The sequence below is a fragment of the Oncorhynchus tshawytscha genome, unplaced genomic scaffold (assembly GCF_018296145.1).
Source record: "Oncorhynchus tshawytscha isolate Ot180627B unplaced genomic scaffold, Otsh_v2.0 Un_contig_7503_pilon_pilon, whole genome shotgun sequence".
NCBI lineage: Eukaryota > Metazoa > Chordata > Actinopteri > Salmoniformes > Salmonidae > Oncorhynchus > Oncorhynchus tshawytscha.
Window position 1 is genome coordinate 65,001 of NW_024608745.1, and position 13,461 is coordinate 78,461.

At 46.3% G+C, this 13,461-nt stretch overlaps 1 protein-coding gene across 1 annotated transcript in view; it reads left to right on the forward strand.

Moving 5' to 3' along the window:
- Positions 1-12,399, forward strand: part of LOC121843780 (protein diaphanous homolog 3-like) — a gene marked incomplete at its 3' end in the record, with an annotated part of 68,570 nt that extends 56,171 nt beyond the window's left edge. Inside the window, exons 8-11 of the mRNA XM_042313595.1 lie at positions 2,259-2,369; positions 6,149-6,193; positions 6,337-6,410; positions 12,283-12,399. Of these exons, the coding sequence (XP_042169529.1) occupies positions 2,259-2,369; positions 6,149-6,193; positions 6,337-6,410; positions 12,283-12,399 (347 nt within the window). The remainder of the gene's footprint in view (positions 1-2,258; positions 2,370-6,148; positions 6,194-6,336; positions 6,411-12,282) is intronic.
- Positions 12,400-13,461: the final 1,062 nt, after the last annotated feature.

A 13,461-nucleotide genomic window follows, 5' to 3' on the forward strand; every position in this document is an offset into this window, starting at 1 on the left:
GAGTCCCATCTAACAGATATGTAGGGTGGATGAGTCCCATCTAACAGATATGTAGGGTGGATGAGTCCCATCTAACAGATATGTAGGGTGGATGAGTCCCATCTAACAGATATGTAGGGTGGATGAGTCCCATCTAACAGATATGTAGGGTGGATGAGTCCCATCTAACAGATATGTAGGGTGGATGAGTCCCATCTAACAGATATGTAGGGTGGATGAGTCCCATCTAACAGATATGTATAGTGGATGAGTCCCATCTAACAGATATGTATAGTGGATGAGTCCCATCTAACAGATATGTAGGGTGGATGAGTCCCATCTAACAGATATGTAGGGTGGATGAGTCCCATCTCACAGATATGTAGGGTGGATGAGTCCCATCTCACAGATATGTAGGGTGGATGAGTCCCATCTAACAGATATGTAGGGTGGATGAGTCCCATCTAACAGATATGTAGGGTGGATGAGTCCCATCTAACAGATATGTAGGGTGGATGAGTCCCATCTCACAGATATGTAGGGTGGATGAGTCCCATGTAGGGTGGATGAGTCCCATCTAACAGATATGTAGGGTGGATGAGTCCCATCTCACAGATATGTAGGGTGGATGAGTCCCATCTAACAGATATGTAGGGTGGATGAGTCCCATCTAACAGATATGTAGGGTGGATGAGTCCCATCTCACAGATATGTAGGGTGGATGAGTCCCATGTAGGGTGGATGAGTCCCATCTAACAGATATGTAGGGTGGATGAGTCCCATCTAACAGATATGTATATTAAGTAACACTGAAATTAATATTTCGTTTTATTTATTTGTCTTAATTTCTTCACAGTCCGTTTGTCTTTTTTCACCAAAACCAAATGATTTGATGAAACCATGAAACAGAAATGCAGTCCATATTTCATATCCCACAAGGAGACTGAGATGAGGAGTGTTTACCCCCCAAATGTTTAATTCATCCTGTCTAACCCCTGTCTGTTCTCTACTTAGTCCCATCTAATCCCTGTCTGTTCTCTACTTAGTCCCATCTAATCCCTGTCTGTTCTCTACTTAGTCCCATCTAATCCCTGTCTGTTCTCTACTTAGTCCCATCTAATCCCTTGTCTGTTCTCTACTTAGTCCCATCTAATCCCTGTCTGTTCTCTACCTAGTCCCATCTGTTCTCTACTTAGTCCCATCTAATCCCAAGGTGTGTCTCTGTTCCCTCTGTGTAAATGACTCCCCTGTGATATATTAGACAGTGGATCCATCCTTCCCTGAGTGAAAACACAATCACTATTGATGTCGCTGTATGATGCCAGTCGCTCGTCAAATAAGTGCCCTTCTCTGACTGCGGTGCTGCAATGACTGTTTTACCACGACGACAATCAACTAGAGACCACTCTGTCTCCATCCTCTCATCATGCACACACGCTCACACACACACACACACACACACACACACACACACACCCTCTCTCTCTCTCTCTCTCTCTCTCTCTGTCTCTCTCTCTCTCTGTCTCTCTCTCTCTCTCTCTCTGTCTCTCTCTCTCTCTCTGCCTGTGTCTCTCTGTCTCTCTCTCTCTCTATGTCTCTCTATCTCTCTCTCTATGTCTCTCTATCTCTCTCTCTCTCTCTCTCTCTCTCTCTCTGCCTGTGTCTCTGTCTCTCTCTCCCCCCCCTTCACCTCACCACGTCCTTATTTCATACTTCACACACCAATGCATCAGTTGGAGAGGATCAATAATTGATTGTAATGTGTTTTCCTGACCAGTGGACTGGATCCTGTCTGTCCAGGTTTCCTCATGATAACCCATCTCACATGGGAGAGGAAGAGGGGACGCAACGTCTTCCAACAGACTGAGCTCTGCCCTCAAAATGACTGTCACACACACGTCTTTGTGCAGGCAGGGAGGTTGTGTGTGCTGTTGTGAACTCAAGAGTTTGTGACGACAGTAAAATAGAGATGTGTTAGTTCTGGTGTCCTGGTTTCCTTTAGGAGAGAACTCACTCCATTCACCCAACATGACTTCTGCTGGACACACACACACACACACACACACACACACACACACACACACACAATGTCTCCTCCCTCACTGACCCCCTCCTCCCTCCCATTTCTCCCTCCCCCTCCCTCCCATCTCTCCCTCCCTCACCCACTCTCCCTCCCTCACTGACCCCCCTCCCTCCCATCTCCCTCCCTCCCATCTCCCTCCCATCTCCTTCCCTCCCTCCATCTCCCAGTCTGAATGTTATCTCTGTGTTTAATCTAGGTGGCCTGCATGCAGCTCATCAATGCTCTGGTGACGTCTCCAGACGAGCTGGACTTCAGGCTTCACATCAGGAATGAGTTCATTCGCTCCGGCCTCAGAGAGATTTTACCGGTAAGCTGAGCATCGTTGCCCGCCCGGCCCCAGCCGTATGACTGTAAGCTGAGCATCGTTGCCCGCTCGGCCTCAGATAGATTTTACCGGTAAGCTGAACATCGTTGCCCGCTCGGCCTCAGATAGATTTTACCGGTAAGCTGAGCATCGTTGCCCGCTCGGCCTCAGATAGATTTTACCGGTAAGCTGAGCATCGTTGCCCGCCCGGCCCCAGCCGTATGACTGTAAGCTGAGCATCGTTGCCCGCTCGGCCTCAGATAGATTTTACCGGTAAGCTGAGCATCGTTGCCCGCCCGGCCCCAGCCGTATGACTGTAGGCTGAGCATCGTTGCCCGCCCGGCCCCAGCCGTATGACTGTAAGCTGAGCATCGTTGCCCGCTCGGCCTCAGATAGATTTTACCGGTAAGCTGAGCATCGTTGCCCGCCCGGCCCCAGCCGTATGACTGTAGGCTGAGCATCGTTGCCCGCCCGGCCCCAGCCGTATGACTGTAAGCTGAGCATCGTTGCCCGCCCGGCCCCAGCCGTATGACTGTACGCTGAGCATCGTTGCCCGCCCGGCCCCAGCCGTATGACTGTACGCTGAGCATCGTTGCCCGCCCGGCCCCAGCCGTATGACTGTAAGCTGAGCATCGTTGCCCGCCCGGCCCCAGCCGTATGACTGTAAGCTGAGCATCGTTGCCCGCCCGGCCCCAGCCGTATGACTGTAAGCTGAGCATCGTTGCCCGCCCGGCCCCAGCCGTATGACTGTACGCTGAGCATCGTTGCCCGCCCGGCCCCGTCCGTATGACTGTAAGCTGAGCATCGTTGCCCGCCCGGCCCCGTCCGTATGACTGTAAGCTGAGCATCGTTGCCCGCCCGGCCCCGTCCGTATGACTGTAAGCTGAGCATCGTTGCCCGCCCGGCCCCGTCCGTATGACTGTAAGCTGAGCATCGTTGCCCGCCCGGCCCCAGCCGTATGACTGTAAGCTGAGCATCGTTGCCCGCCCGGCCCCGTCCGTATGACTGTAAGCTGAGCATCGTTGCCCGCCCGGCCCCGTCCGTATGACTGTAAGCTGAGCATCGTTGCCCGCCCGGCCCCGTCCGTATGACTGTAAGCTGAGCATCGTTGCCCGCCCGGCCCCAGCCGTATGACTGTAAGCTGAGCATCGTTGCCCGCCCGGCCCCAGCCGTATGACTGTAGGCTGAGCATCGTTGCCCGCCCGGCCCCAGCCGTATGACTGTAAGCTGAGCATCGTTGCCCGCCCGGCCCCGTCCGTATGACTGTAAGCTGAGCATCGTTGCCCGCCCGGCCCCAGCCGTATGACTGTAGGCTGAGCATCGTTGCCCGCCCGGCCCCAGCCGTATGACTGTAGGCTGAGCATCGTTGCCCGCCCGGCCCCAGCCGTATGACTGTAGGCTGAGCATCGTTGCCCGCCCGGCCCCAGCCGTATGACTGTAAGCTGAGCATCGTTGCCCGCCCGGCCCCAGCCGTATGACTGTAGGCCATGTACACATTCATATTTAAATTAGTTGTCCACTTGAGTGAAATATTGTTGAACGCTCGGAGAGGTCGCACGTCTCTGTTCGCCAGCCAGCCAATCGGGGAGCGGCGCTACGAGGTGGTTGGTTGTGTTGTCTGTCCCCGCCGGCTCTCTCTCTCTCTCCACCGCCGCCCTGAACATTTACCTTCTATCAACAACGCTAGAAGCAAGGAACACACACACACACACACACACACACCAAGACACACACACACAGACACACCACAATCACAAAACACACACACACAGACAACACAGCACACACACACACAGACACACAGACACACACACACACACACACACAGACACACACACCAGGCAAACAAACAACTGCAGTGGCAGCAGCAATCAGCCACCACAGCGCTGTCTGCATCCCAAACGGCTCCCTACATAGTTTACCACTTTATTCCACAGATCCTATGTGCCCTGGTCAAAACTAGTGCACTAAAATTAACAGGGTGCCATTTTGGGACTCATACCCTACTGTCTGGTGTTTTAGGGGTCTAGAGGAGGGTAATGTTCTGTCTGGTGTTTTAGGGGTCTAGATGAGGGTAATGTTCTGTCTGGTGTTTTAGGGGTCTAGAGGAGGGTAATGTTCTGTCTGGTGTTTTAGGGGTCTAGAGGAGGGTAATGTTCTGTCTGGTGTTTTAGGGGTCTAGAGGAGGGTAATGTTCTGTCTGGTGTTTTAGGGGTCTAGAGCAGGGTAATGTTCTGTCTGGTGTTTTAGGGGTCTAGAGGAGGGTAATGTTCTGTCTGGTGTTTTAGGGGTCTAGAGGAGGGTAATGTTCTGTCTGGTGTTTTAGGGGGACTAGGGAGGGTAATGTTCTGTCTGTGGTTTTAGGGGTCTAGAGGAGGGTAATGAGCTGAAGAGGCTGTTTTACAATGGATATCTAATTACATTATTAATTTTGCCTCCTTCTGTCCTTCCTCCTCCTCCTTCTGTCCTTCCTCCTCCTCCTCCTGTCCTCCCTCCTCCTCCTCCTTCTGTCCTCCCTCCTCCTTCTGTCATTCCTCCTCCCCCTTCCTCCTTCTGTCCTTCCTCCTCATCCTTCTGTCCTTCCTCCTCCTTCCTCCTTCTGTCCTTCGTCCTCCTTCCTACTTCCTCCTTCTGTCCTTCCTCCTCCTCCTTCTGTCCTTCCTCCTCCTCCTCCTTCTGTCCTTCCTCCTCCTCCTCCTTCTGTCCTTGCTCCTCCTCCTTCCTCCTTCTGTCCTACCTCCTTCCTCTTCCTCCTCCTCCTTCTTTCCTTCCTCCTTCTGTCCTTCCTGCTTCTGTTCTTCCTTCCTCCTCCTTCTGTTCTTCCTCCTCGTCCTTCCTTCCTTCTCCTTCTGTCCTTCCTCTTCCTCCCCCTCCTTCGGTCTTCCTCCTTCTGTCCTTCCTTGTCCTTCTGTCCTTCCTCCTCATCTGTCTGTCCTTCCTTCTCCTCCTTCCTCCTTCTGTCCTTCCTCCTCCTCCTTCTGTCCTTCGTCCTCCTCCTTCCTCCTTCTGTCCATCCTCATCCTCCTGTCCTTCCTCCTCCTCCTGTTCTTCCTCCTCCTTCTGTCCTTCCTCCTCCTCCTTCTGTCCTTCCTCCTTCTGTTCTTCCTCCTCGTCCTCCTGTCCTTCCTCCTTCCTCCTCCTGTCCTTCCTCCTCCTCCTTCTTCCTCCTGTCCATCCTCATCCTCCTGTCCTTCCTCCTCCTCCTGTTCTTCCTCCTCCTTCTGTCCTTCCTCCTCCTCCTTCTGTCCTTCCTCCTTCTGTTCTTCCTCCTCCTCCTTCTGTCCTTCCTCCTCCTCCTTCTGTCCTTCCTCCTTCTGTCCTTCCTCTCTCTCCTCATCTCTCCTATTCTCTCTCCTCTCTTTCTTCCTCTCCTCTCTTCCTGTCCTCCTCATCTCTCCTATTCTCTCTCCTCTCTCTTCCTGTCCTCCTCATCTCTCCTATTCTCTCTCCTCTCTTTCTTCCTCTCCTCTCTTTCTGTCCTCATCTCTCCTATTCTCTCTCCTCTCTTTCTTCCTCTCCTCTCTTTCTGTCCTCATCTCTCCTATTCTCTCTCTCTCTCTTCCTGTCCTCCTGCTCCTTCTTCCTCATCTCTTTTCCTCCCCCTCTCTCAATCTGACTTTTCCATCCCTCCTCTCTCTCTTACCCTTCTGCGCCCCCTCCTCCTCCTCTCTATTCCTCACCTCATCCCTTCCTCCCTCTCTCTCTTCCCCTTCTGCCCCCCTCCTCCTCCTCTCTATTCCTCACCTCATCCCTCCCTCTCTCTTCCTCTCTCTTTCCTGCAGCATCTGACAACGATCAGGAACGATGCCCTGGACATTCAGCTCAAGGTGAATGAATTGAATGTTATTGTTAAACCAATATCTACAGACAGAAAGTAACAGTTGAAGACGTGGATGTAGAAACGGGGGTTTAAAAGCCGTCTCGTATTCGATGTGCGTTTCTATGTATCTACGTGTCTGTTTCCCAATAGGTGTTTGAGGAGCACAGGGAAGAGGATCTGATGGAGCTCAGTCACCGGCTGGAGGACATCAAGAGTGAACTGGAATATCCTCATCTACTGTACACACACACACACACACACACACACACACACACACACACACACACACAGACGCACGCACAGACACGCGCACAGACACGCGCACAGACACGCACAGACACCACGCACACACGCACACACACACACACACACACGCACACACGCACGCACGCACACAGACACACACACACAGACACACAGACACACACACACACAGACACACAGACACACACACACACACACAGTCTTTAACATACTGCACTGTGTTGTTGATCCCACGTTGCCTCTCCTCCTTCAGTCTCTCATCCATTATACATTCAGGTACTAGAGCTGATACTGTTCACCCTCTTATGGAAGGTACTCTGACATTAATACAGGGCCAAGAGAGAGTACTAATACAATATAGAGATAGTACCTACCCTCATACAATAGAGATAGTACCTACCCCTCATACAGTAGAGATAGTACCTACCCCTCATACAGTAGAGATAGTACCTACCCCTCATACAATAGAGATAGTACCTACCCCTCATACAATAGAGATAGTACCTACCCCTCATACAGTAGAGATAGTACCTACCCCTCATACAGTAGAGATAGTACCTACCCCTCATACAGTAGAGATAGTACCTACCCCTCATACAATAGAGATAGTACCTACCCCTCATACAATAGAGATAGTACCTACCCCTCATACAATAGAGATAGTACCTACCCCTCATACAGTATAGAGATACCTACCCTCATACAGTAGAGATAGTACCTGCCCCTCATACAGTAGAGATAGTACCTACCCCTCATACAGTACCAGTAGAGATAGTACCTACCCCTCATACAGTAGAGATAGTACCACCCCTCATACAGTAGAGAGAGATGAGATAGTACCTACCCCTCATACAGTAGAGATAGTACCTACCCCTCATACAGTAGAGATAGTACCTACCCCTCATACATAGTACCTACCCTCATACAGTAGAGATAGTACCTACCCCTCATACAGTAGAGATAGTACCTACCCCTCATACAGTAGAGATAGTACCTACCCTCATACAGTAGAGATAGTACCTACCCTCATACAGTAGAGATAGTACCCCTCATACAGTAGAGATAGTACCTGCCCTCATACAGTAGAGATAGTACCTACCCCTCCTCCCTACCCCTCATACAGTAGAGATAGTACCTACCCCTCATACAGTAGAGATAGTACCTACCCTCATACAGTAGAGATAGTACCACCCCTCATACAAGAGATAGTACCTACCCCTCATACAGTAGAGATAGTACCTACCCCTCATACAGTAGAGAGATAGTACAATAGAGATAGTACCCCCTCATACAGTAGAGATAGTACCTACCCCTCCCTCATACAATAGAGATAGTACCTACCCCTCATATAGAGATAGTACCTACCCCTCCTACCTACCCCTCATACAGTAGAGATAGTACCTACCCTCATACAGTAGAGATAGTACCTACCCTCATACATAGAGATAGTACCTACCCCTCATACAATAGAGATAGTACCTACCCCTCATACAGTAGAGATAGTACCTACCCCTCATACAATAGAGATAGTACTACCCCTCATCAGTAGAGATAGTACCTACCCCTCATACAGTAGAGATAGTACCTAATACCCTCATACAGTAGAGATAGTACCTACCCCTCATACAATAGAGATAGTACCTACCCCTCATACAGTAGAGATAGTACCTACCCCTCATACATAGAGATAGTACCTACCCCTCATACAGATAGAGATAGTGCCTACCCCTCATACAATAGAGATAGTACCCTCCCCTCATACAGTAGAGATAGTACCTACCCCTCATACAGTAGAGATAGTACCTACCCCTCATACAATAGAGATAGTACCCTCCCCTCATACAGTAGAGATAGTACCTGCCCCTCATACAATAGAGATAGTACCTACCCCTCATACAGTAGAGATAGTACCTACCCCTCATACAATAGAGATAGTACCTACCCCTCATACAATATAGATAGTACCTGCCCCTCATACAATGAGATAGTACCTACCCCTCATACAGTAGAGATAGTACCTACCCTCATACAGTATAGATAGTACCTACCCCTCATACAATAGAGATAGTACCTACCCCTCATACAATAGAGATAGTACCTACCCCTCATACAGTAGAGATAGTACCTACCCTCATACAGTAGAGATAGTACCTACCCCTCATACAGTGAGATAGCCTGCCCTCATACAATAGATGGTACCTACCCCTCATACAATATAGATAGTACCTACCCCTCATACAAGAGATAGTACCTACCCCTCATACAGTAGAGATAGTACCTACCCTCATACAGTAGAGATAGTACCTGCCCTCAGTGAGATAGTACCTACCCCTCATACATAGAGATAGTACCTACCCTCATACAATATAGATAGTACCTACCCCTCATACAGTAGAGATAGTACCTACCCTCATACAGTAGAGATAGTACCTACCCCTCATACATAGAGATAGTACCTACCCTCATACAGTAGAGATAGTACCTACCTCATCACACAGTAGAGATAGTACCTACCCCTCATACAATAGAGATAGTACCTACCCCTCATACAGTAGAGATAGTACCCCCTCATACAATAGAGATAGTACCTACCCCTCATACAATGAGATAGTACCTACCCTCATACAGTAGAGATAGTACCTACCCCTCATACAGTAGAGATAGTACCTACCCCTCATGCAGTAGAGATAGTACCTACCCCTCATACAGTAGAGATAGTACCTACCCCTCATACAATAGAGATAGTACCTACCCCTCATACAATATAGATAGTACCTACCCCTCATACAATAGAGATAGTACCTGCCCTCATACAGTAGAGATAGTACCTACCCCTCATACAGCAGAGATAGTACCTACCTCATACAATAGAGATAGTACCTACCCCTCATACAATAGAGATAGTACCTACCCCTCAGTAGAGATAGTACCACCCCTCATACAATAGAGATAGTCTCAGTAGAGATAGTACCACCCCTCATATAGATAGTACCTGCCCTCATACAATAGAGATAGTACCTGCCCCTCATACAGTAGAGATAGTACCTGCCCCTCATACAGTAGAGATAGTGCCTCCCCCTCATACAGTAGAGATAGCCTGCCTCATACAGTAGAGATAGTACCTACCCTCATAACAATAGATAGTACCTACCCCTCATACAATAGAGATAGTACCTACCCCTCATACAATAGAGATATACCTAGTCAATAGATAGTACTACCCTCATACAATAGAGATAGTACCTACCCCTCATACAATAGATAGTACTCTACCCCTCATACAATAGAGATAGTATACCCTCATACAATAGAGATAGTACCTACCCTCATACAATATCTCTATAGTATCTCTACAATAGATAGTACCATATCTCTAGAGATAGTACTCTACAATACCATATCTAGAGATAGTACCTACCCCATATCTCTATAGATCTCTATCAATAGATAGTACCTGCCCCTCTACAATACAGATATCTCTATAGTCTCTACAATACCATAGTCTCTACAATAGAGATATCTCTATAGTCTCTACAATACCTCTATCCATATCTCTATAGTCTCTACAATACCATATCTCTATAGTCTCTACAATACCATATCTCTATAGTCTCTACAATACCATATCTCTATAGTCTCTACAATACCATATCTCTACAGTCTCTACAATACCATATCTCTACAATACCATATCTCTATAGTCTCTACAATACCATATCTCTACAATACCATATCTCTATAGTCTCTACAATACCATATCTCTACAATACCATATCTCTATAGTCTCTACAATACCATATCTCTATAGTCTCTACAATAACATATCTCTATAATCTCTACAATACCATATCTCTACAATACCATATCTCTATAGTCTCTACAATACATATACCATATCTCTATAATCTCTACAATACCATATCTCTACAATACCATATCTCTATAGTCTCTATACCAATATAACATATCCTATATCTCTACAATACCATATCTCTATAATCTCTACAATACCATATCTCTATAGTCTCTACAATACCATATCTCTACAATACCATATCTCTATAGTCTCTACAATACCATATCTCTACAATACCATATCTCTATAGTCTCTACAATACCATATCTCTATAATCTCTACAATACCATATCTCTATAGTCTCTACAATACCATATCTCTATAATCTCTACAATACCATATCTCTACAATACCATATCTCTATAATCTCTACAATACATATCTCTACAATACCATATCTCTATAGTCTCTACAATACCAAATCTCTATAATCTCTACAATACCATATCTCTATAGTCTCTACAATACCATATCTCTACAATACCATATCTCTATAGTCTCTACAATACCATATCTCTATATCTCTACAATACCATATCTCTATATCTCTACAATACCATATCTCTATAGTCTCTACAATACCATATCTCTATATATCTCTACAATACCATATCTCTATAGTCTCTACAATACCATATCTCTATAGTCTCTACAATACCATATCTCTATAGTCTCTACAATACCATATCTCTATAGTCTCTACAATACCATATCTCTATATCTCTACAATACCATATCTCTATAGTCTCTACAATACCATATCTCTATAGTCTCTACAATACCATATCTCTATAGTCTCTACAATACCATATCTCTATAATCTCTACAATACCATATCTCTATAGTCTCTACAATACCATATCTCTATAATCTCTACAATACCATATCTCTATAGTCTCTACAATACCATATCTCTATAGTCTCTACAATACCATATCTCTATAGTCTCTACAATACCATATCCCTATAGTCTCTACAATACCAAATCTCTATAATCTCTACAATACCATATCTCTATAGTCTCTACAATACCATATCTCTATAGTCTCTACAATACCATATCTCTATAATCTCTACAATACCATATCTCTATAGTCTCTACAATACCATATCTCTATAATCTCTACAATACCATATCTCTATAGTCTCTACAATCATATCTCTATAGTCTCTACAATACCATATCTCTATAGTCTCTACAATACCATATCTCTATAGTCTCTACAATACCATATCTCTATAGTCTCTACAATACCATATCTCTATAGTCTCTACAATACCATATCTCTATAGTCTCTACAATACCATATCTCTATAGTCTCTACAATACCATATCTCTATAGTCTCTACAATACCATATCTCTATAGTCTCTACAATACCATATCTCTATAGTCTCTACAATACCATATCTCTATAGTCTCTCTACCATATCTCTACAATACCATATCTCTATAGTCTCTACAATACCATATCTCTATAGTCTCTACAATACCATATCTCTATAATCTCTACAATACCATATCTCTATAGTCTCTACAATACCATATCTCTACAATACCATATCTCTATAGTCTCTACAATACCATATCTCTATAGTCTCTACAATACCATATCTCTATAGTCTCTACAATACCATATCTCTATAGTCTCTACAATACCATATCTCTACAATACCATATCTCTATAATCTCTACAATACCATATCTCTATAGTCTCTACAATACCATATCTCTACAATACCATATCTCTATAGTCTCTACAATACCATATCTCTATAGTCTCTACAATACCATATCTCTATAGTCTCTACAATACCATATCTCTATAGTCTCTACAATACCATATCTATGTCCTCCTGTTTTCAGCCCCCTCATGTAAATTCTGAATTAATTGAATGAATTCCCCAATGTAATTCCTTTAGTTTTATTATAATGTATAATTACTGATGCGGAGGAGTCCTTAACCCTGTCTGTACTGATGTGGGAGATGTGTTCAACGTGGTTCAGAGTATGGTGAAGGACACCGGAGCAGAGGTCTACTTCCTCTCCATCCTACAACACCTAATGCTCATCCGGAACGACTACTTTGTCCGGTAAGATCTCTCCGCCTCTATCCGCACACACCTACATCCTCCTCCTCCTCCTCCGCACACACCTACATCCTCCTCCTCCTCCTCCTCCTCCGCACACACCTACATCCTCCTCCTCCTCCTCCTCCTCCCTACATCCTCCTCCTCCTCCTCCGCACACACCTCATCCTCCTCAGCACACACCTCATCCTCCTCCTCCGCTCGCACACCTACATCCTCCTCCTCCTCTCCTTCTCCTCCTCCTCTATCCGCACACCTACATCCTCCTCCTCCTCTTCCTCCTCCTCCTCTATCCGCACACACCTACATCCTCCTCCTCCTCCGCACACACCTACATCCTGCTCCTCTTCCTCATCCTCCTCCTCCTCCGCACACACCTACATCCTCCTCCTCCTCTTCATCCTCCTCCTCCTCCTCTTCCTCCTCCTCCTCCTCCTCTCCTTCTGCTTCTTCAGAAACTACTGTCTCGTCTGGTAACATGTTCCTTCATCCATGTAGATGTTCTGTAGATTATTACTGTCTGGGAAGATGTTCTGTAGATTATTACTGTCTGGGAAGATGTTCTGTAGATTATTACTGTCTGGTAAAATGTTCTGTAGATTATTACTGTCTGGGAAGATGTTCTGTAGATTATTACTGTCTGGGAAGATGTTCTGTAGATTATTACTGTCTGGGAAGATGTTCTGTAGATTATTACTGTCTGGGAAGATGTTCTGTAGATTATTACTGTCTGGGAAGATTATTACTGTCTGGTAGATGTAAGGTACAGAAAGTGCCCCATGCCCACATCAAGAGAGACATGGAGAGGAAGGAGTGAGAGAGAGAGAGAGAGACAGAGACATGGAGAGGAAGGAGTGAGAGAGGAGAGAGAGAGACGGGAGAGGAAGGAGGGAGATGAGAGAGACAGAGAGAGACATGAGAGATGGAGAGGCAAGCAGAGAGATGGAGAGGAGAGAGAGTGAGAGAGCAGGGAGAGACAGAGGCATGGAGAGGAAGGAGTGAGAGGAGAGAGAGAGACAGAGACATGGGAGAGGAAGGAGTGAGAGAGAGACAGAGAGACATGGA